Raw genomic sequence first — 24,245 nt, 5'->3', positions numbered from 1 at the left:
CTACAATCTAATTTTAGAATGTTTATCTCATGCCAAAAAGAAACCTCATATCCATTAGCAGTCACTCTCAGTTCCACCTTCAGCCCCAGGCAACCACTAACCTATTTTCTGTGACTGTAGATTTGTCTTTTCAGAAAATTTCATACAAATGATTTCATACAAACGAATTATGTGGTCTTTTGTGTCCAGCTTCTTTTATTTAGCATGTAGCTGACATTTTGATTGCCATCTCATGAAAGACTCTGAACCAGAACTTTCCTGCTAAGCGACTACTAAATTATTGATTCACAGAAACTGTGAGGTAATGAATCTCTACTGTTATTTTTGGCTGATAAATTTTGGGGTAATTTATTGCACAGTAATTGATAACTAGTACACATCGGTAGGTGATACTGCTGGGAAACTAAGTCCCACATTTAATGGCACACATTCAATGGGCCATTAAACCCAACCCCAAAGGTACTATTAAGAGTTGTGTTGGGATCTCAAATCAAAGAAAAAAGAAAAAAAAAAGAGTTGTGGACATGACAAATTATATCTTACAATTCGATTAGCATATTTTGTTAATGATACAAAACTGCTACTTTTTCTAATTTTTAAAAGAAAGCCGTTTCCAAAATTAGAAGAAAGAATTTCCAATTTGTTTATAGGTCCATGAAAAAATTTGCATGAACAAGGAAGAGATGAAATTGTGGACAGTCAAAAGTGTGGTCTAGCTGCCCTGGTGGGCTACCAGGGAAACTTGCCATATTAGTCTGGAGTGAGTTTTGACTGATCAGATTGGACAATAAAAGGCTCAGCTGTAATTCCAGGAGACTTAATTAGTCATTTGCAACCTTGAGATACAGCTATCAAGAAGCCATTTAAAGGATTCATGAGGGAAGAGAACAGGTGGATACAGGCTTCAGATTTTGAGTTTGATACCGAGAGGAAGAAAGAGGCTCACAACTTCACAACTGTGTGAATGGGCCAAAACTTCATGGAATGCTGTAAAACAAGAGCCAAATGTGAAATGGTTTAAATAATGTGAATTAGTAACACTCTTGGAAACCTGAGTACAATTTGTTGTTTGATGATAGTTTTGACTTGGTTTCTAATGCAGTGAAGGTCAAAGATTAAGAGACTCAACTAGAATATAGTAGTAACAAAAAGGAACCCTTGGATATGGCGCGGGGGAAGGGAGGAAGAGGGAGAGAGGAGGGACAGAGGGGGGGAGGGAGGGGGAGGGAGGGGGGAGAGAGAGAAACAGAGAGAATGCCGCAGGTCATTAGGTATTATTTTTCATTCCTCCTGCAACTTTCTACTGAAAAGATTACCAACGACTGACAGATCTTTGCCTCCAATCTTCCCCACCCTTCCCTTTATGCTTCAAAATGCTACAAAGTCATCTTCCCAAAGCAGCTCTGATTATAAAAATTTTTGCTCAGAAACATCTGATATACCCCCACTGCATGCAGAGTGAAATCTGGGCTTCTTGGAGCATTCAAGACTCTCCATAATATGTTTTGGTAGGCCAAGAGATAGACCACTTGGATACCTTGATCTCTTGCTAAGTATTATTTACTTTCCCTACCCTATAAATCATCCGCCTCAAACATTAATCTTTGTACCTTCAACACCCCCTCTATTTTCTGTACTGTATTTGCAGCATTTCTTGTCTATCTCAGCCTGTCAAAATTAAACTCAGCGTTTATGTCAGGTTATGTCTCCATAATGCCTTATCCACGCCCTTAGTCAACATTCTTCTTTCTCTTCTGTGGTGCATAGACTTTTATATCTCAATCACAACACCTTTGGCGTTCTGCCTGGTTTTACAGATAGTTATGTCTTGGTGTCCCCTACTTCCTTACCCTGTGATTTAAGCATAGTATGGGTTAAAACATTTGCCATGAATTGGCCTGTGGCAGGGATCTGATGATCCTTGTTATCAACCATTCAAAGTTTAGCAGATAGTTTGGTAAATCAGGCGACTCTGCTAATTCATGAAATTACTCATGAAAAAAAGTCGAAAGGAGTCACCCGTCTCTAAGGCGGCTTTTTGCTGTCTAGAATAACCGTGACAAAAGGTGGGAGCAAAATAATTAGCTTTCAGGGGAGTATGGCTTCTCTAAATAGTTGCAAGATGCCTACATTGTTTATGTAAAATAAAATATCTTATGTACTGCACTTTCGAAAAGACTGAAGATATCTAAGATATCTCCAGGTGGAAATTCCCGGTGACGGGTGTCCTTCTGAGGTCAACTGCACTGACCATTGCACACTGTATTCTGGAATACGTTCAACACAGCAAAACGGGCTCGTGGCGCATCCCCGGCGTCCGACTGCTGCGTGGCCCCGAGCAACCTGCACCCCACTCGCCCCCGCCCCCACCTCCGCCTCAGTCCGCAGCGGCTACAGCCCGGGAGGCTCCAAGGGAACTCCCGCACGTCTGCGCGCGCAATCATGGGACGGCGGGTCGGCGCGGTGCGCGCAATTGCCCTGGAAACCACGGCGCGCGCACGCGCAAACGCGGGTGATGGGGGGACGAAAGACTGAGCTGAGAGATTTGCCGCGGGAGGAGGGCTCTACCTCCCGTCGACCGTCGCTCCCCCGCGGTTGGCGCGCGCGCTGGCCCGCTCCCTTGCTGCACGCTCCCGGCTCGCGCGTTCCCCCCGGTGCCCTCCCCCGCCTCACAAGCACCCTTGCCCTCCCGCATTTGTGCGCCGGTGCAGCAGGCAGTGGGAACATCCGGGCATTTCCGCAGCTGAGCGGCGACCCGGGCGGCGGCGGCGGTCGAGGAGCTCCCAAGGCAGGGACGAGGCGGAGGGAAGGCGAAAGGGGGGCGAGGAGTTAAGCCAGAGCCTCCGCGGGGCGGGTTTCCGAGGGAGGCACAGAGGGAAACGGCTCTCGCAGCCCGAGGAGGGCCAGGCGCGGAGCTGGTCGCCCCTCTCGCGCATTCTGTCCAGCCCGGGCTCCGGAGATGCATCTGCATCAGGTCCTCACCGGGGCTGTCAACCCTGGAGACAACTGCTACTCCGTGGGCAGCTTCGGGGATGTCCCCTTCACGGTGAGCGGCGGCCGGGAGCCCTAGGGGAAGATACCAGGGGCCAGACGCGGGGGCAGGGACCTCCTGTCCAGGGCGCACGCCTCCTCAGGAGGCTGTGAGATGTTGGTGGGCCCCATCCGTGGCCCCTTTGCAGCCTTGGGGTTTAGTTCCCCCTGGGACCCGTGGGACCGTGGGTCCTGCGTCTGGTGTAGGAAATCACCCGTTAGGGGAAAGGCTTAGGAATCCACCGCACTCTCCACCCCCAGCAAACGGGCCTGAGGTGACTGGACTAGAAGGCTCCTCCTAGGGCGGCCTTTCGGTCTGCGGTGGAGGAAAGTGGTGGTGCGGCTGAAACCCCAGAGCGTCCGTTTCGCAGCTGCTCTCGGCGTGGAGGCGAAGAGACTTGGTGTTGGTCTCGGAGCGTGGAGGCGATGCTGCGCCTTGGCTCCCCCTGCCCGCTGTGCTAGGGCAGCGAGGAGCTGCTGGAGTCTGTGGCTTTAAGCCTGACTCTGTATCTCCTGATAATGCAGGATCTTAATTCCAACAAGAAGATAGAAAAATTCATCCTCCGCGCCCGAAAGATTTAGAATGGAAGGGTTAGAGTCACAGTGGCTTGGAGAGCTGTCTCATTTATCAGGAGGTCGTAGTTTGGTAATCCTCCTAGATAGTATTTTAATCTGTAAGGTAGCCTTTTTTTTAATATAGTAAGGCAGTGTGAAAAATTTACGACAGTGCTTGTTTGAGAAAAGTGTATGTATACATAACGTTTTAGAATCTCCTTAAAAGCTAGATGAAGTAGACATGTTTCTCAAGGAGATTGGACTCATCAGTCCTTTTTGAGAGTGGAAATGTTCAAACCAAGCCTTGGAGCTTCGTTTACTCATAGATAGACTCCCATAAATTAATGAGTTCTTTTTTAAAGAATGAAATTTATACATGGTCTTCCTTAAAAGGAACTATAGGCAGCCAGACCTTTATTAAATATATTTTGTAAACTGTTCTTCTTGATAAAATTGGAAATTCCGTAATGGTATGCTTTTTAGACAAGGAAAACCCTTTGATGTCTGCTTTCCAACAGTGTTTTTAAAACTGCGGAAAATAAAGCTTCAGCAAAACTGCAGAATCATTATGTAGCAGTGCATTCTGGAACAGAATTTATTTTTTGACGTTTTGTGATACATTAACCCCAGAAGATTGCTTTTTAGCCATTTTAATTTTTTAGTGTAATCCACTTGGCCTAGCTCCAGTTTAGAACGACCCCTTTTGTCATCTGTGTTTTATGTACATGTGACTTAAAATATTCATATAGAGCTGAGCTTTGTCTTCAAGTGTGTGGAGAATCTTTTGGGGATAGAGAGAAGAAATTTCCCTGTTCCCCAGTAGTGCAGATAGGAAGTTCCTCAGGGTTAGAAGAGTGGGCTTCTTTCATCAAGAAACAAAGCTGGAATCTTTGGTTATATTTTCCTGCTAGAATGGTGGTGGTAGTTTTCTGCTTCCATCTAAAGTGGAGTGCTGTCTCACGGCAGGTCTGGTATGTAGAACTAAATAAACGGGTTCAGATGCAGCCTGGAAAAGCCTGTGTAAGAACTGTTAGTGCTGTGCAGGTGTGGTTATGCTGTAGGCCACTTGTGACCAGATGCTTAGAGTCATTTTCAAATCTTCTTGCACCTCCCTAATTCAGCGTTTCACGAAGTCTAGTTGACTCTGCACTGTCTACCAGATTTACTCCTTTTCATATCCTTAACCACCACCTTATTTTACAATCTTATTGGTATTAATATAAAAGCTTTCAAAACTGTCATGTCTGATAACTTCTTCATCCTCCACACCGCTGCTAGGATAATTTTCTTCAAGTGTCATTTTACTGTATTACTCTTGGCTTAAGAATATGTAATTGTTTCTAATAGCTGTGTTAGGAAATGTAAACTTGTCAAGTATTCTCCGTCTTTGACTTTATTTTTAATTATATGTACTCCTCACTTTGGCCCCTCTGTTACATACTGATCTTCTTACTCTAACCTGCATTTTTATGTTGCAACAAGACAGTCCTTTTGGGTTTCCAAATTCGACTCAAAATTTACGTGGTTTAGGATGCCTGCCTGTGACACTGTTATTTTGGTCTTTTGACAAATGTAAATACAAACCCATTTTGCACACCATCTCATTTAACTACCTTAGTTTTGAGCGCACTGATCCAGTTTTAATTTTGCCATGAACTAGAAATGATCTCTTGGGCTTTGTGAAAAACAGATTGAAAAACAAAACAAACAAACAAACAAAAAACAAGCTGCTTTCAAGCAGTCTATATATAATCAACCAGCAAATACTTGAGTTCCTATGTTTGTAAATATAGGAATAATAAATAGTAATAATAGTAAAATAAAATAAAGTAATATAATAGTAAAAATAAAAAGCAAGCTTCTCTTCATGGAGCCTGTCACTTGATTTTAGAGCAATCAGATGAAGAAACTTTAGTTCTGGATCAGATGATTAAAAGGGGGACCAGCCAGGACTTGGAATGAAGGTCTTGTGACTTCTCATCATGTGGGCTTTTCTTGGTAGTATTTCCTTCTTAATATCAGAGTGCCTGCTCTGGAGAGGGTGTGTGGGTGCGTAGGTGGGTTAGTGGATGGATGGAAGGCCTCCCAGACATAGTGTAGAAGGAACTACTGTCTTGCAACTAACTCATGATTCTTAGCTGATGTTGTGTTTCATGGTAGCCTGAGAACCTTTTCAAAATACAATACATACTTTATTTCAGAGTCTAAAATTGATACATCTTTGAAGAACAGAATTGTTCTAAAAGGATTTTGAGTTTATGACAGTGTAATAATTGAAAGAAATGTGTGTTATATATTTTGCTGTGCATGGTGGGTGGCGTGATTGGTTGGCTGTGAATGACTACTTGATGTCGTGATGTCCCAATTTGTGCAATATTGACATGGTACTGCAGTCTGTAGTGGACAATCTCAGCTGATGTCTGTGGTTTTAGTGGTATCACGTAAGCTATGATGCTTTTCACTTGTGTTTAGGCAGTATACAGCTGTTTTCCTAAACATTCAATTGTGATTTCGTAAATGTAGCTGTAGATATCACATTTTAAAACATCACCTTTTGAACAATTTTGTTCTTTTCAGTGTAAGATCTAGGTTTTGGAAATATTATCCTGCAATAAGTCAAATCTCTGGTAGTTCAAAGAGACTATCTTCTCCCGTGTATGAGCTTTATTATACTTTATTTTGCCTTTAAGACATTTCTTACTACCCTTCAGTGAATGTTTTGAGGGTTTATGCAACAGATATTGTAAATTTCTCATTATTTATGTTATTACTTTTCTGAAAGATAGTCCTTGGCTATTTTTTAAACTTTACTGCACATATTAAAATATTAATTGAAATAATGATCATACATGATGATTTTTTAAATTAAAAATTCATTTGGCCTTAAGGCTTGCAGACTATTTTGAGATGTATAGGGGCAGTTACTATTATTCCAGTCTGACATGATTTCAACACATTGATCAAAGTTTACAAAAATTAGTAAGTCATTTGCACTCTTAGGGAATTTATAATATACTGGCAGAGATTAAAATGATTTATATAATTATAACATAAGGCAGATGGAAGAGATTGTAGTTGGGAAAACAAGAAGAGGTTTTATGGAAGATTAAGGTTTGGAAAGATAAGAACAACAGAAGCAAAGGAATGGCATAATACGAAGGATAAATTATTGAGTGACTGTTTTCTTTGCAAAAGTTACTTTTTAACCACAGGACTTCTTCATTAAATAACAGACACTCTTAGAATGTTGAAAAAATATAATTTGCAAACATTACCTGTAGCTTTTCAGGAAAACATACCTGGTATTCTGACATTCGATTTTTTTTTAAATTAAAATACCAACAAAAGGTTGGAAATAAACGGAAAACCATTCATTTAAAAATTAGAAGATAATGTTGTATAACCTCTTTTATGGCATTTAGATATGTCTTAACTCTATTGTAGAATAAAATTTCAGTCCTAGAGTTATGGCAACACCAAACCTTGAAAATGATCAACCAGTTTATACATTTAGCAAATGTTGAACACATAGGTGTGTTAAGCTTTGTGGGTATTAAAAAAAAAAAAGAATTACAAGACATAGTCTTGATTTCAGGGAGTTTATTGAAGAAGTGTAGGAACCTGGTAGTCTAATACGAGAGTAAAAGACACATACCTAACCACAGTAGGCCAGCTGTGCAATATTACCAGCATTTAAGTGGGAATTCAGGAAGACTAAGAGATAACTTTTGGCCAGGGGAATCAAGGGGTTGATTAGAAACATGCTTCTGTACTGGCTGGTTATTAATGTGTTAACCTGTGCTGAGAGGAAAGTGAAAGACAGAAGTCAAGAATTTAGAATGGACTTGTTTTCTAAGAGAAATTGGCCTTTTTGTTCTTGGAGTGTAGCTTCTTGTTTGTTTAAACGGATACATTTAAAACCTTGTGGGCTTGGGCTTAGTGTCAACCAGTAAGTGAATATAGGGTTTATAAGTTCTTATGTCCCTGTGTAGATTGTTAATTAGCCTTCTTGCTTGTAGCAAGAAGACTCCTAGCAACTACTCAGAAACTCTGGTAATGTTCTGAATAATGTCTTCCCCAAAAATGGGAGGTCAGAGACCAACTACTTGTATGGTGTTGGCGAAATCACTTAAACATGTTTAGGTCTTTGATCTGTAAAAGAAGTTCTTAAAGATATTCTTTAAGTATTTAGACCACGAATGAAAATTATATGGACTTCTCTAGAGATTTTCAGGGGTCAAAAGAGAAAATGGACTAGAAACATAAAGTGGTTGTGTTGAAGTTGTAGGTCTGGAGTCTTTATCGTATATTGCTTCTCACTTGTATTTACAAGACTTGATCAGATCTCACTTGTATTTACAAGATTTGATCAGACCTCACAGTCGGGGAGTCTGACCTCTTTTCTGGCTCAGTAGATAGGCCATTCAGAGCGTTTATGAAGTAGTGGGTCTAGGAATGAGTCTTTGGGCTTACAGCTGAGGAGAAGCCTCTTGATTAGGTTTTGGTCCTTGGCACCTGGCAGATAATAGTTGCCTGCGACTGCCATAGTACAGTATTGGGTGGGAGATGGGACCAGTGTGATGGTGTTTAGGTTCTCCTTTTGCAGCTTTCCTTTTCCTGTGCAATGCCTTTATTTTAGTTTCTGTTCTTAGGATTTGGGGTATTTAAAATATTACTTTAGAAATTATAATCAGATTATCTTAACTTGGATCTTGGTAAATTTTTAGAACAAATCAGGGTCTCAGTATTTAATTATCTGAAAGAGCACAGGATGTTGGCTAACAACCATAATGGCACAGTAGAAAAACAAGTCATGCCTGACCAATTTAATTTCCTTCTGTGAAACCAAGGCAGTACTTAAAATGGGATATAATATAGAATATCTAAAATTCAGATTTAGTCAGACTTCCCTAGCTTGTCAGTTTTTTTTTTTTTTTTTTTTTTTTTAAATGGAGTCTCACTCTGTCACCCAGGCTGGAGTGCAGTGGTGCAACCTCTGCTCACCACAACCTCCGTCTCCTAGGTTCAAGCGATTCTCTTGCCTCAGCCTCCTGAGTAGCTGGAATTACAGGTGCGTGCCACCATGCCAGGCTAATTTTTGTATTTTTAGTAGAGACAGGATTTCACGATGTTGGCCAGGCTGGCTTGAACTCTTGACCTCAAGTGATCCTCCTGCCTCAGCCTCCCAAGGTGTTGGGATTATAGGCATGAGCCACTGCACCCGGCCATTTGTCAGTAATTTTTTAAAACAAATTTGGAAGCCAAATATTTTAGTAGAAGTTTTAGGGTTTTCAGTCCTTTCGAGTTTGTAGAATCCTTTTGCATTATGTTAGTGCTCTGAAACCCTGATCCATGATGTAACTTGGTATTGAGGGACAAGTACATCTTAACAAAGGTGACATGACTGTATTCACTCTCTCTTAAAGAAGCTCATGTAATCCTGGAATTTGATGTAAATATGAAACCAGTTGCCTGCACTTCTTATTTTTTTGTGTGTGGGTTTTTGTTTTCTTAAATTTCTTTTTTTTTTTTTTTTGTTTGCCTGCAAGTTTTATTCTCAAATCTTCTCATTTCATGATTCCTGAGGCTTCCTTTAATGCTATCTACCCCTAGTCCTGAACACCTAAAAAATGTAATGGTTATCATTTATCTCTTTCAGATACAGAAAATAGAGTTAGGCCCCTCTAAATATTATACATGGTAATTTGGTGGGAGTGATTTTAGGGGAATAAATAATACCCTCTTAGGTGGATTATCATTGGAGAGATGTTCCTTTAGGTCCACTGTCTTCTAAAAACTGAGCCTTGGGAGTAATAACATTTAATTTAATTCATACTAAATAATTGTTGTTTTCTTCCTGTGATTTTAGGAGAAACCCATTGGTTCATACTAAATCAGTAGTGTTTTCTTCTTGTGATTTTAGGAGAAACTCAAAAAGTTGTAAGTGTGTTTTGCAAGTGAGCATAGATGGACACAAAAAACTAGACTCATTTCACAGATATATGTAGCTCATCTGTTAGCTGTAGTTCAAAAACAAAATTCCATACATTTTCTTAGGAGTAATGATTTTGGTTTTGTGCTAGCAACTTCTTCATATCATCTCTGGCCTTGACTGCATCCACACTTAAGAGGATCTAATCAGCAGGAGGTAATCATATTATCATCATGTACCTTTCCCATAATAACTCCCATCATTCCTTTTATGTGGATGAATAACCAGTGTTTTCAGCAAAGGCCACTTCCTCCATTTAGGTTCTAAATTGGGTGTGATTTTGTCCGCCAGGAGACATTTGGCAGTGTCTGGAGACATTTTTGATTGCTGTAACTGGAGGTGGGGAATTGGTACTGCCATCTAGTGAGGAGAGGCCAGAGATTTTGATAAAACGTCCTACAGTGCACGGGATAGTCCTCCACAATGAAGAGTTAGCAAGCCCAAAATGTCAGTAGTACTGAAGTTGTGAGAAACCCTGATTTGTACCTTACGGTTTGCATCTCTCTTTCCTACTCAAGTGCATGATTCTAGCAGTTTCTCCCTTCTCTCATAAAAATGCTTTTTCTGCTCTATTGAAACACTGTCTTCATTTAGCCTTCTTAGTTTTCTCCTACCATGCTTAATTGCTTCTTCTCAGCCTGATTCCAGATTTGTATACTCAGCTGTTTCTTTGACATCTCCTCCTTGAAGGTCTAATAGCTATCACAAAGACCTCATAATATTTTCCTCTTCCAGTCTTCCCTAAATCAATAAATAGCAACTCCACTTTTCTTTACTTCCCTTGTAATCTACCTTTTCTCTTCCATTTATGTCCCATATCTAATGTTAGCAAATTCTAGTGGTTATACCTTCAAAATGCATCCAGAATCTGATTACTTCTTATCTCTGCTGCTGCCACCTTGGTGCAAGACAGCATCATTTTTTTCCCCTGGATAATGGCAGTTGAATCTTAAATGGTCTTCCTGCCTTTTCTGACTCTAGCCTATCCTCCTTCAGTTTATTTTCAACATAGTAGCTAGAATGCTCCTGTTAAAATACAAATAAAATCTTGTTAGCCCCTTATTCCAGACTTTCACGTGGCTTTTTTTTCCACTCAGAATAAAAACCTGAGTGCCTGCAATGCCCTCTATTGCTATTTCTTTAGCACCTAAAACAGAAGGTGGTACAAAAAAGTACTCAATAAATTAGTAAATGGAAAGGATACTTAGTGTAATACACACATAGTAAAAACAGTGATCTTTTCATAAGGCTATTTTTTTATAATACTTCTTGGTATAGGTCAGTGGCATTAAGTCATATTTAGAAAAATCAATTTTATACGATGAAGGCAGAGAGCTTTGATATAATATAGGTGTAAAGCTGTGCTGCCCTGGTTTACTCCAAGGATATATATTAATGTATCAGGAGGAATTGACAGGTGGTTCTCAGATTTTCCTCAGTGATGCTTTTGAAAGACTTAAGTATATAATGAATTAGAGATTAGCCTGACAAATACCTGGAGTGTAGAGATTCTGTACTTTAGGAGTTTAATATGTTGTATTAATTTGCTGGGGCTGCCATAACAAAATAATACAGACTGGGTAGCTTAAACAACAGATTTTTTTCCCTCACAGTTCTGGAGTTTGGAAGTCCAAGATCTATGTGTCAGCAGATTTGGTTTATCTGGAGGACTTTCTCCTTGTCTTGTACATTGCCCCCTTCTTGTTATTTCCTCATATGGCTTTTCCTTTGTGTACATGCACTTGCAGTGTCTTTTTCTCTTCTTAGGGACGCTAGTCTTATAGGGCCCCACCCTTAAGACCTCATTTAACCTTATATTACCTCTTGAAAGGCCTTACCTCCAAACACAGTCACGTTGGTAGTTAGAGTTTCAAGCTATGAATTTTGGGGGCACACAATATAGTCCACAACACGTGTTAACAATCAGCTGAGCTGGTCCTGGAATTGAAAATTGAGGTGCCTAACAAAGACATGATTGAGGTGGCCGCCCTACTTGGTGGTAATCTCAGCTCAACCAAAGGAGTACTCTTGGATAGAAGCAAGATTCTGTTAAAGAAATTTTAAGAATATGCTAATATGTGGACAAATGGAAAATTCAAACATGGCTGTGATAATTTTATGCTGGACAAATTTTATATAGACATAATTACAAGCACAGTTTGGCCATTAGAAGCAAAAAGCAAATAAAAACCCCAAAGAATTCAGATTTTTTTGGTTTAAAAAATTAATATAATATCTGCATTGTAAAAAAGTTATAATTCCAACAGTGTTGAAATATAGAAAGTAAAACTGAAAGTTTCCAGTTCCCAGAAGAATTCGTATAACTTACTGGTTATCCTTTATTCAAAAAATATTTTGGCGCCTAGGCATTGTGCGTACAGGATAAACTAGCTATTGAAGTGTACTGTTGTACAAGAGGACTTGGTGTATGTTGTTATGTTGCAGGAAGTCAAGGACCCTAAACGGAGGGACAGGCTGAAGCCATGGCAGAAGAACATAAATTGTGAAGATTTCATGGACATTTATTAGTTCCCCAAATTAATACTTTCATAATTTATTACACCTGTCTTTACTGTAATCTCTGAACATAAATTGTGAAGATTTCATGGACATTTATCACTTCCCCAGTCAATACTCTTATGATTTCCTATGCCCATCTTTACTTTAATCTCTTAATCCCGTCATCTTCGTAAGCTGAGGATGAATGTCGCCTCAGGACCCTGTGATGATTGCGTTAACTGCACAAATTGTTTAAACAATATGAAATCTGGGCACCTTGAAAAAAGAACAGGATAACAGCAATGTTCAGGGAACAAGGGAGATAACCTTAAAGTCTGGCTGCCTGTGGGCTGGGTGGAACAGAGCCGTATTTCTCTTCTTTCAAAAGCAAATAGGAGAAATATTGCTGAATTCTTTTTCTCAGCAAGGAACATCCCTGAGAAAGAGAAGGCGTCCCTAAGGGGAGGCCTGTAAAATGGCTGCTTTGGGGCTGGCTGTCTTTTACGGTCATAGATGGGGGATGAAATAAGCCCTGGTCTCCCTTAGTGCTCCCAGGCTTATTAGGATGAGGAAATTCCCACCTAATAAATTTTGGTCAGACTGGTTGTCTGCTCTCAAACCCTGTCTCCTGATAAGATGTTATCAATGACAATGCATGCCCGAAACTTCATTAGCAATTTTAATTTCAACCCGGTCCTGAGAACTTGCCCTGCCTCCATTTGTCTTGTGATATTTTATTACCTTGTGAAGCATATGATCTCTGTGACCCACACCCTATTCGTACACTCCCTCCCCTTTTGAAAATCACTAATAAAAACTTGCTGGTTTTGCAGCTTGGGGGGCATCACGGAACCTGCTGACATGTGATGTCTCCCCCGGACACCCAGCTTTAAAATTTCTCTTTTGTACTCTTTCCCTTTATTTCCCAGACTGGCTGACACTTAGGGAAAATAGAAAATAACCTACATGAAATATTGGGGGTGAATTTCCCCCGATATTGTTATTAGCTATAAATTAGTTAAATTGGGGATCATGTACTAATGTGACGATTTGATTATGGAATAATTGAACTATAGCCATTCTTCCTGGCAGTATTAAATAGTGCTATCTCTATGTGGTTGGTATATAGAAAACAAGGCAATTTTTAGAAGTAGTAGGATTAATATTTATCTTGTATATTAAATTGGTACGTGAAATCAAATCTGCTTTACAAATTAAATCTAGTCTAGTATCTTCATTTTGTGTCTGGAATTGGTTCCTGCCAGTGGGTTCATGGTCTTCCTGACTTCAGGAATGGAGCTGCAGACCTTCGCGGTCAATGTTACAGCTCTTAAAGATGGCATGGACCCAAAGAATGAGTGGTAGCAAGGTTTATTGTGAAAAGCAAAAGGACAAAGCTTCCACAGCGTGGAAGGGGACCCGAGCGGGTTGCTGCTACTGGCTGTGGTAGCCAGCTTTTATTCCCTTACTTGTCCCCTCCTGTGTTCCATTTCTGTGCTATCAGAATGCCCCTTTTTCAGTCCTCCCTGCAATTGGCTACTTTTAGGATCCTGCTGATTGGTGTGTTTTACAGAGCTCTGATTGGTGCATTTTACAATCCTCTTGTAAGACAGAAAAGTTCTCCAAGTCCCCATTCGACCCAGGAAGTCCAGCTAGCTTCACCTCTCAATTTCATAGATGAGGATACTAATACTTTTGAGAAATTAAATGATTTAATGAAGGCCACCTAGTTAGTACTGTGATAGAATTAAGACTGGAACACAAAGCTCCCATTTCTACCCCCCACCCCACAAGATGTAAAAAGTAACATATGCCCTTGTAGATAATTTGAAAAATGCCAAAGAAAGAGAAAATCGTTTATAATGGCACAATCCAGAGATAACCCCACTTAACATTTTGGTAAATTGGACTGAGGCCTCATGGAGGAAGCTCATATTATTACTGATTTGAGAATGTTTACCTGTAATTTTCTTTCTTGAATGATTTTTGGGTAGTTATTTTGCTAATAATTTATTCTATTTTGTGTAGATTTTCAAATTTATGAGTATAAAGTTGTTCACAGCAGCCTCTTAATATCTTCTTAGGTCTGCAGCATCTCTGTTGCTTCTTTTGTCATTACTGCCATTGGTTGTTTGTGCCTCTCCCTTTTTCTTCAGCAAAGGTTTATCAACTTTATTAATCTTTTTTAAAGAATCCACTTTAGCTTTACCACTTCTCTCTGTTATATACTTATTTTCTATTTTATTAATGTTTTTCTTAATTTATTATTTCATTTCTTCTATATTATATTAATTGTGCTGTTTTTCCCCTACCTTATTGAGCTAAATGCTTAGCTCATTTTTGTCTTTCTCCCTAATAGATGAATTTAGAATGTACGTTTTCTTCCAAGATCTGCATTCTCTGCATTCTACAAAGCTGTTTTTAAAACCATGAACTCATAAGTAATTTGGAAGTAAATTTCTGAATATATGAGACTTTTAAAGTTACAAATATGCTTACTAATTTCTAGCATAGCTGTATTGTGTGCAAGTGGCATGCAGTATGTACTTCTAATCTTTTTAAGTTTATTGAAATTTCAGTTGGTCAGTTTTTATAAGTTTTTTTTTTTTTGAGATGGAGTCTCGCTCTGTCGCCCAGGCTGGAGTGCAGTGGCGCGATCTCGGCTCACTGCAAGCTCTGTCTCCTGGGTTCATGCCATTCTCCTGCCTTAGCCTCCCAAGTAGCTGGGACTACAGGCGCCAGCCACCATGCCCGGCTAATTTTTTGTATTTTTAGTGGAGACGGGGTTTCACCATGTTAGCCAGGATGGTCTTGATCTCCTGACCTCGTGATCTGCCCGCCTCGGCCTCCCAAAGTTCTGGGATTACAGGCGTGAGCCACCGCGCCTGGCCTTTATAAGTGTTTCATATATGCTTAAAGAAAATGTGTCCTCTTCAATTGTTGGACAGGAATTTTATATATTTTAGGTCAAGGTTGTTAATCATGTTGTTTAAATCTCCTAAAACTTTACCGCTTTTCTGTCTGCTTATTCATTTTGCTGAGAGATGTGTTAAAATCTACTATAAATATGCATTTATTCCTATCTTGTGGTTTTGTTAATTTTGTTTTATTTGTGCTTACAAGTTTAAAATATTATATCTTCTTGGTGAATTGATCTGTTGATCATTAGGAAGTAACCCTTTTTGATTTCTAACAATGCTTCTGCAGTGTACTTTCTCTGGCATTAATATAGTTTTATTAGCTTTCTTTGGTTGGCATTTGTACAGTCTTATCTTTTTACTTTCAACTTTTCTGCATAGTTACGTTTCAGATCTTTCTTCCAAATACAGTGATGCATTGATTAACAATGGAGATGCATTCAATATATTGCTAGGCAATTTCATCGTCGTGCAAACATCATAAAGTGTACTTACACAAACCTAGATAGTTTTTTTTTTTTTTTTAAGACTGACTTTCACTCTTGTTGCCCAGGCTGGAGTGCAATGGCGCAATCTCTGCTCACTGCAACCTCTGTTCTCCCGGGTTTAAGTGATTTTCCTGCCTCAGCCTCCCAAGTAGCTGGAATTACAGGCATGTACCACCACGCCTGGCTAATTTTTGTATTTTTAGTAGAGGTGGGGTTTCACCATGTTGGCCAGGCTGGTCTCGAACTCCTGACCTCAGGTGATCCATCCTCCTCGGCCTCCCAAAGTGCAGGGATTACAGGCGTGAGCCACCACACCCGGCCACAAACCTGGATAGTATAGCCTAGAACATATCTAGGCTATATGGTATAGCCTGTTTCTCCCAGGCTACAAAGCTATATAGCCTGTTACTGTACTGAATAATGTACCCAGTTGTACCGCATTGGTATTTGTGTATCTAAACATATCTAAATGTAGAAAAGGTACAGTGAAAATATGGCATTATAATCTTATGGGACCACCATCATAGTTTATGTGTGGTCCATTGTAGACTGGGTCCGTCGTAGAATGTTACGTGGCACATGACTGTAAAACATAGTTGGATTTTTAAAAATACAGCCTGACAATTTCTGTGTTGACTAGAACTTTCAGTTCATTTATACTTAATGTAATTACTGGCATGTTTGTGTTTAAATTCACAATCTTACTGTGTGCTTTTTATTTGTTCCTTTTGTTCTTTGCTCCTTTTTCTCCTTTCTTGTGTCTTTTGAAATGAATTTTTTCATTCAGTTTTTTCCCTCTAGTCCTAAAACTCCATATTCTGTTTCTATTCTTTTGCTAGTTACTCTAGAAATTACAGGATGCATTCTTAACTTATTTCACTTATTGAAGCCTTATGAGGGTTTACATTCTTTCTAGACAATTCAAGAACCTTTTGTATTGCTTTTTAACTCCCTTCCTGCTTATAATATATCCTTCTATGGTAAGCCTATTTTTATAACCCTGGAAGACATTATTATTTTACAGAGTCAATGCTTATTTAGATTTACCCATATGTTACTTTGCTCTTCGTTTCTTCCTTCCTGTCTTACATTCCATTTGAGAACATTTTCCTTCTTCCTGGAGAATCTCCATTAGAATTTCCTTGGTATGAATCTGTTAGTGTTGTAATGTTGTCTTTTGTTTGTCTAAAAAAGCCTTTTTTTTCATTCTTTTTTAAACTTTTAGTTTCAGGGGTACATGTGCAGGTTTATTATACAGGTAAGTTGTGTGTTGCTTGGTTTGGTGTACAGATTATTTTGTCACCCAGGTAATAAGTATAGTTCCCGATAGGTAGTTTTTTGATCCTCTCCCTCTTCCTTCCTTCCACTCTTAAGTATGCTGTGGCGTCTATTGTTCCCTTCTTTGTGTCCATGTGTACTCAGTGTTTAGCTTCCACTTATAAATGAGAATATGTGGTATTTGGTTTTCTGTTTCTGCCTTAGTTTACTTAGGATAATGGCCTCCAACTACATCCATGTTCTTGCAAAGGACATGATCTCATTTTTTTGGCTGCATAGTATTCTGTGGCGTATGTGTACCACATTTTCTTTATCCAGTCTATTATTGATGGGCATCTAGGTTGATTCCCTGTCTTTGCAATTGTGAATAGTGCTGCAGTGGACATACGCATGCATGCATGTGTCTTCATGGTACAACGATTTATATTCCTTTGGCCATATACCCAATAATGAGATTGCTGGGTTGAATTGTAGTTCTGTTTTTATTTTGTTTCATTCTTTTTTTTTGAGACTGAGTCTTGCTCTGTTGCCCACGCTGGAGTGTAGTGGTGTGATCTTGGCTCACTGCAACCTCCGCCTCCCAGGTTCACGTGGTTCTCCTGCCTCAGCCTCCCGAGTAGCTGGGATTACAGGTGCGCACCACCACATCTGGCTAATTTTTGTATTTTTAGGAGAGAAGGGTTTCACCATGTTGGCCAGGCTGGTCTTGAACTCCTGACCTCAAGCAATCTGCCCACCTCAGCCTCCAAAAGTGCTGGGATTACAGGTGTGAGCCCAGCCTATTTTGTTTCATTCTTGAAAGGCCGTTTTGCTGTCTTTTAGCAGGTAGACAGGTAGGTAGAGCATGGCAGTGTTTTCTTTCAGCACCTTGAGGATTATAGTCTTCTGGTCTCTACTGTTTCTGTTGAGACGTAAACTGCTAATTTACTGTTGGTTCTTTGAAAGTTATATATTTTTTTCTCTTAGTTGCCTTTGAGATTTTTTTCCTTTGTGTTTCTGAAGTTTTGCTATGTTTGGTCTATGTATACATTTAAAAAATCTGCTTGGGAGTTTTCAAATCTGTAAATTAATATCTTTCATCATTTATTGAAAAATTTCAGCTGTTATTTCTTCAAATATTGCCTCTGCCCTGATTGACCTTATAAAACAAATAAATATGTTTTAGACTTTCTGACTTTATTTCTGTGACTAATACCTTTTGCCATGTTTTCTATCTTTTTTTTTCTTTTTTCTTTTATTGAGACTGAGTCTCGCTCTGTCGCCCAGGCTGGAGTGCAATGGTGCGATCTCGGCTCACTGCAAGCTCTGCCTCCCGGGTTCGAGCCATTCTTCTGCCTCAGCCTCCCGAATAGCTGGGACTACAGGCACCTGCCACCGTGCCTGGCTAATTTTTTGTATTTTTAGTAGAGACGGGGTTTCACTGTGTTAGCCAGGATGGTCTCAATTTCCTGACCTTGTGATCCTCCCGCCTCGGCCTCCCAAAGTGCTAGGATTACAGACGTGAGCCACCGCGCCCAGCCCTTTTTTTTTTTGGTGGGGGCAGAGTCTCGCTCTGTCACCCAGGCTCTGGAGTGCAGTGGAGCAATCTCAGCTTACTGCAAGTTCCACCTCCCAGGTTCAAGCGATTCTCCTGCCTCAGCCTCCCGAGTAGCTGGGATTACAGGCATCCATCACCATGCCCAGCTAATTTTTATATTTTTAGTAGGGACAGGGTTTCGCCATGTTGGCTAGGCTGGTCTTGAACTCTGACCTCAGGTGATCTGCCCGCCTTGGCCTCCGAAAGTGCTGGGATTACAGGCCTGAGCCACCTCGCCCGGCCCCATGTTTTCTATCTTTTTATCCTTTTGTGCAACATTCTAGATGTTTTTTTCTAATCAATTTGCAAATCCTATATTCAGCCATGTCTAATTTGCTGTTAAAGCCATCCGTAAGTTCTTAGTTTTGGTTGTTACACTGGTTCTTTCAGGAGGTCTTTTTTCCTTGTGTGATAGATATTGTTGACTATGTGTATTTGAAAAAAGACTTTTAGGAATAACCTAAGGCCCAAGTTGGTGGTATCTTACCCAAAAGGGAATTTTAATTTAATTAGGTGACATGTCTTGGGGATTTTACTGTTTAGGGAAGACATTAATTCAAGCCCAAGGCTTGAAATTTTCTAAACCATCTAAATGATGCAAAGACAGATGCGAATCTCTACAAGTGGCCGGGCGCCATGGCCCATGCCTGTAATCCCAGCACTTTGGGAGGTTGTGGTGGGTGGATAACCTGAGGTCAGGAGTTCGAGACCAGCCTGGCCAACTGGTGAAACCCTGTCTCTACTAAAAATACAAAATTAGCTGGGCATAGCATCGTCCCAGCTACTCGGGAGGCTGAGGCAGAAGAATTGCTTGAACCCGGGAGGCAGAGGTTGCAGTGAGCTGAGATCGCGCCACTGCACTCCAGCCTGGGCGACAAGAACAAAACTCCCATCTCACATCCACACCCACACACACACACATACAAAATCTCTATAAGTGTGTTGGTTTAATTCTAGGTCTCTAATGTTATGTGGATTAATCTTCAAGATTTCAGTTTAAAGTGTTGGGTAGTTTATTGGGGTCCCATCTTTTGTCAGATGGAGCACTTTCATTTTTGTTCCTCTAGATCCAAGAGACGATCAAAATGCAGCTCAGTTTTACCCTCACTCTTTTAGATTAGCAAATGCTGTTAGGACAAATTGGCATTCAGTGCTGAGCACAGCCTTATGTTCTCCTTTTCTCTTAGATTTTGGCCCACTAATTCCTCACAGTATTTTTTATTTTTTTAGCTCTTTGAGTGTTTTTACATCTATGTTCATTAAGAATATTAATCTGTATGGGCTGGGCCGAGTAGCTCACACCTATAATCCCAGCAGTTTGGAAGGCCAAAGCAGGCAGATCACTTGAAGTCAGGAGTTCGAGACCAGCCTGGCCAACACGGTGAAACCCTGTCTCTACTAAAAATACAAAAATTAGCCAGGCATGGTGGCACACGCCTGTAGTCCCAGCCACTCGGGAGGTTGAGGCACTAGAATCACTTGAACCCAAGAGGTAGAGGTGGCAGTGAGCTGAGATGATGCTACTGCACTCTAGCCTGAGTGACAGAGTGAGACGCTGTTTAAAAAAAATACATATATTTATATGTTTTTTTCCCCCGTTGTACTGTTTTTGTCTGGTTTTGGTATCATGCTAAGATGTTTTTTGTATATTTCATGAAGCTTTTTTGTGTTTTAAATTTAGATCCTATGATTCATTTTGAGTTAATTTTTGTGTAAAATATCAGATTAGATTTTTTTTTTGATATATGAACATCCAGTTGTTCCAACACCATTTGTTGAAAAGCTGCCCTTTCTCCATTGAATTGCCTTTGTACCTTTGTAAAAAATCAATTGGCTATATTTTTGTGGGTCTATTTCTGGAATCTGTATTCTGTTGCACTGATCTATGTCTCTATCCTTTTGCCACAATACTACTGTCTTGATTATTGACTTTATGGTAAGTCTTATAATTGAGTAGTGTGATTCTTTGAACTTTCTTCTCTTTTTTTACAATTGTTTTAGTTATTCTAGTTCCTTTACCTTTCCATTTAAATTTTAGGATCAGTTTGTCCATAGCTACAAAAAAAATCCTACTGGGAATGAACTTGATTGCCTTTCTTTTAAATCTATAGATCAATTTGTGGAGAAGTGACATCTTTGAGTCTTCCAATTATGAACATATGTCTATATTTATTTAGATCTTCTTTGATTTTTCATCAGTGTTTATGCACATAGATCTGATACATGTTTTGTTAGAAGTATTTAATTCAGACCTATGTTAAAATGGTATCTTTTTAAACATTTTATTTTCCAATTGTTTCCAGTTGTTCATGGCTGCACAGAAATTCTGTTGATTTTGTATCCTGTGACCTTATTAGCACTAGGCTTCTTTTTTTTTTTTGTAAATCTCTTGGGATTTTCAGTGTAGATATCCACACTAGCTGCAAATTAGACAGTTTGAATTCTTCTTTTCCAATCTATGTGTTCTTTTTTTTTTTTCCTTATTGCAGTACTAGGTTTTTTTTTTATAGATGCCCTTTGTAAGGCTGAGAAGATTCTTTTTTATTCCTTGTTTGCTGAAAGTTATTATCATAAAGGAATCTTGAGGATTGTCAAGTGCTTTTTCTGTATGCATTAATATGGTTATATATTTTTTCTTTAAATTATTAATGTGTGGATTGCCGTGATTGAGTTTTGAAAATTGAATCAGTCTTGTAGTACCAGTATAAGCCCCACTTCGTTATGGTATATTATTGTTTTTATTTATGGCTGGATTTGATTTGCCAATATTTTATTGAGTGTGTTTACATCTGTGTTCATTAAGAATATTTTTTATTATGTTTTTTCTCCTGTACTGTTTTTGTCTGGTTTTGGTATCATTGTAATACTAGCTTCATGAGTTTGGAAGTATTTTGTCCTTTTCTTTTTTTTTTCAGACGGAGTCTCACTGTGTCACCCAGGCTGGAGTGCAGTGGTGCAATCTCAGCTCACTGCAAGCTCTGCCTCCCGGGTTCGCGCCATTCTCCTGCCTCAGCCTCGTGACTAGCTGGGACTACTGGTGCCCGCCACCACGCCCGGCTAATTTTTTTTTGTTTTTTAGTAGAGATGGGGTTTCGCCATGTTAGCCAGTATGGTCTCGATCTCCTGACCTCGTGATCTGCCTGCCTGGGCCTCCCAAAGTGCTGGGATTACAGGCGTGAGTCACCGCGCCCGGCCGTATTTTGTCCTTTTCTACTTTCTGTCAGGATTATGTAGAATAGGTGTTATTTCTTTTTTAAATGTTAGTAGAATTTATAAGTGAAACAATCTGGGCCTGGAGTTTTCTTTTTCAGAAGGGTTTTAACTATACGTTTAATTTATTTAATAGTTAAAGGACTATCCTAGTAATATATTTCAGCTTGGGTGCGTTTTTACTGTTTTTGGTTTTAGAGGAATTGGTCTTTTTCATCTGTTTCATTTTTATAGGTTTGTGTATAGAGTTGTTTGTGGCATTTCGTTATTATACTTTTAATGTGTGCAGGGTTAGTACTGATACCCCTCTTTTATTCTTGATATTGGTAATTTGTGTCTTTTCTCTTTGCCTATCTTGCTGAAGTTTTTATGTTATATTGCTCTTTTGATTTCATTCATATTCACTCTTGGTTTTCTGTTAATGTCATTGATATCTGCTTTTTTATTGTTTCTTGCCTTCTATGTGATTTGGAATTGTTTTACTCTTCTTTTTCTAATTGATTAAGATGGAAACCTATGTTATTGATTTGGGGAGTGCCCACACTTCTTTAAACATTTTTCTACTAGCCATTTTAACATCTTTGTCAGTTGATTTCAACATCTGTGTCTTGTTGTCTCTTCTCTTGCAAGTTGAGATTTTCTTAGTTCTTCATATGAGTAATTTTGGATTATGCCTGGACATTTAAAAATATTATGTTATGCGACCCTGAGCCTTTTGTAAATCCTATGGAGAATGTTGATATTTTTGTTTTAGCAGGAATTAGAGCTGGCTGGGTTGAGATGGAAAGGTTTGACCAACCTTCTGTATATTGTAGTTTCCATGTAAGTTCCATTTTCAAAGCCTTTGCAGTGCTAGCTGAATATACTCTATCCTGTGATGTGCCGCTGAGTGGCCAGTATGGAACCTGGGCAGTGGTCTCAAGGTCTTTGCTCTGCTGTTTAAGCTTAAGATTATGCTTGCGCAGCCTGGGGATGAGCCCGGGAGTTTACAAGGAAGTTTGTTGAGTTGCCTTTCCAGACTCCTCTTTCTGTGACTTTCCTGGTACTTTCTGGTTTTCTGGCTGGAAAACCAGTCACTTCCTGTGACTGTACCTGTCTATATTCAGTGCCAAAGTACCTGTAGAGAAAGAAAAAGAGCAACATGGATCCACTCTACTCTCTTGGGGTCATGGCTCCTCAGAGTAGAACTGTGGAATTATTTGGGGGCTGTGATATCAGAAAATAGAGAAAAGGAAAAAAAAAAGATAAAGGGAGAATTTTTCCTCCCTTTCTGTGAACATTAAGAGTCTCCTTTCCTATTCCTTGAGCCAAAAGTAAATGGCTTCTCCTGGAGCTCTCTGTTTTTGCTGCTTGGTTTAGGCCTGACAGTCCAGGCCTAACTTAGTTCAGTAAAATGGGAAACTCTGCTAGAATAGTGAACTTCAAACTCCCTTCTTCTTACCGCATTTATCTGCTACAATTTACCTTATTAAGAGTCCTCAAATAGCTGTTCTGTGCATTCTGTTTATGTTTTATGGTTGCATCAAGTGGGAGAGACATCACTGTGGTTACTTTATTTTACTTGGAACTGGAGCTATGATGTCATTTTTCATACCATCAAAAAGGACCTAGCAACAAATCTAATGATATATGTGTAAAACTCCTATAAGCAAAATTAATAAACTTTATTGAGAGACTTAAAGGAGATAAATACTATGTTCATGGACTGGAAGATTCACTACTGTAAAAATATCAACCATTTCCAAGCTTATTTATGTATCTTTGATGCATTCCCAATCAAAATTTTAAGAGAATTTTGTGGAATTTGATAGAATGATGCTAAAATTTTATGGAGCTAGATAGTGCCAAGAATAGATAAGGCAATATTGAAGAGCAATAAAGAAGACTTCTACCAGCTCAAGACTTATAAAAGTTGTAGTCATTAAGATAGTGAGATGGCAGTCTGAGGACAAATACACCAAAATCAGCACCAGAAAGAGACCCACACATTTGTTGATGTTTGATTTATATCACAATTGGCGTGGTAGAGTAACAGGATGGTTGATCTTTTCAATCAGTGGTGCTGGGACATCTTGTTATCTACATAGGAAAGAAGGAAGACTTGGTCCCTATGTCACCCCATACATAAAAATTAACTCCAAGTAGCTTAGAGATGTGCAAGACAGAACAATACATATTTTAGAAGGGAGAATTCAGAGGAATACATGTAGAGGAAAATGTATTCCTAACCTTGAGGTTGCAAAAGATTTCTTAAAACATCACTTTTTTTTTTTTTTTTTTTTTTTTTTTTGAGACGCAGTCTTGCTTTGTCACCCAGGCTGGAATGCAGTGGTGCAATCTCAGCTCACTGCAAGCTCCGCCTCCCAGGTTCACGCCATTCTCCTGCCTCAGCCTCCCGAGTAGCTGGGACTACAGGCGCCTGCCACCACGCCCGGCTAATTTTTTGTATTTTTAGTGGAGATGGGGTTTCACCACGTTAGCCAGGGTGGTCTCAATATCCTGACCTTGTGATCTGCCCGCCTCGGTCTCCCAAAGTGCTGGGATTACAGGCATGAGCCACCGTGCCTGGCCAAATTGTTTTATTTTCCTCTAATTTGATCTTTCTTGAGAGTGTCTATAAACTCTCTGGAGAGTGGCTGTAAACTGTATGTCTGTCCTGATGGGGCTCCAGGGATTATTGTGGAGCTGGGATATGACCA

General features: G+C 39.6%; 1 protein-coding gene across 16 annotated transcripts in view; it reads left to right on the top strand.

Moving 5' to 3' along the window:
* Window positions 1-346: 346 nt before the first annotated feature.
* Window positions 347-24,245, top strand: part of DMXL2 (Dmx like 2) — a 174,322-nt gene continuing 150,423 nt past the window's right edge. For all 16 annotated transcript variants that reach the window (XR_010151664.1, XR_010151669.1, XR_010151668.1 and 13 more), the window contains exon 1: window positions 347-3,046. Coding sequence is in view for 7 of the 16 variants with exons in the window: in XM_054667536.2 (XP_054523511.1) it covers window positions 2,960-3,046 (87 nt within the window). In the remaining 9 variants the exon portion in view is untranslated. The remainder of the gene's footprint in view (window positions 3,047-24,245) is intronic.

Source organism: Pan troglodytes, chromosome 16 (assembly GCF_028858775.2).
Source record: "Pan troglodytes isolate AG18354 chromosome 16, NHGRI_mPanTro3-v2.0_pri, whole genome shotgun sequence".
In the NCBI taxonomy this organism is placed as follows: Eukaryota; Metazoa; Chordata; class Mammalia; order Primates; family Hominidae; genus Pan; species Pan troglodytes.
The sequence above is the reverse complement of the archived record's forward strand: the minus strand, read 5'-3'. Positions and strand labels throughout refer to the sequence as shown.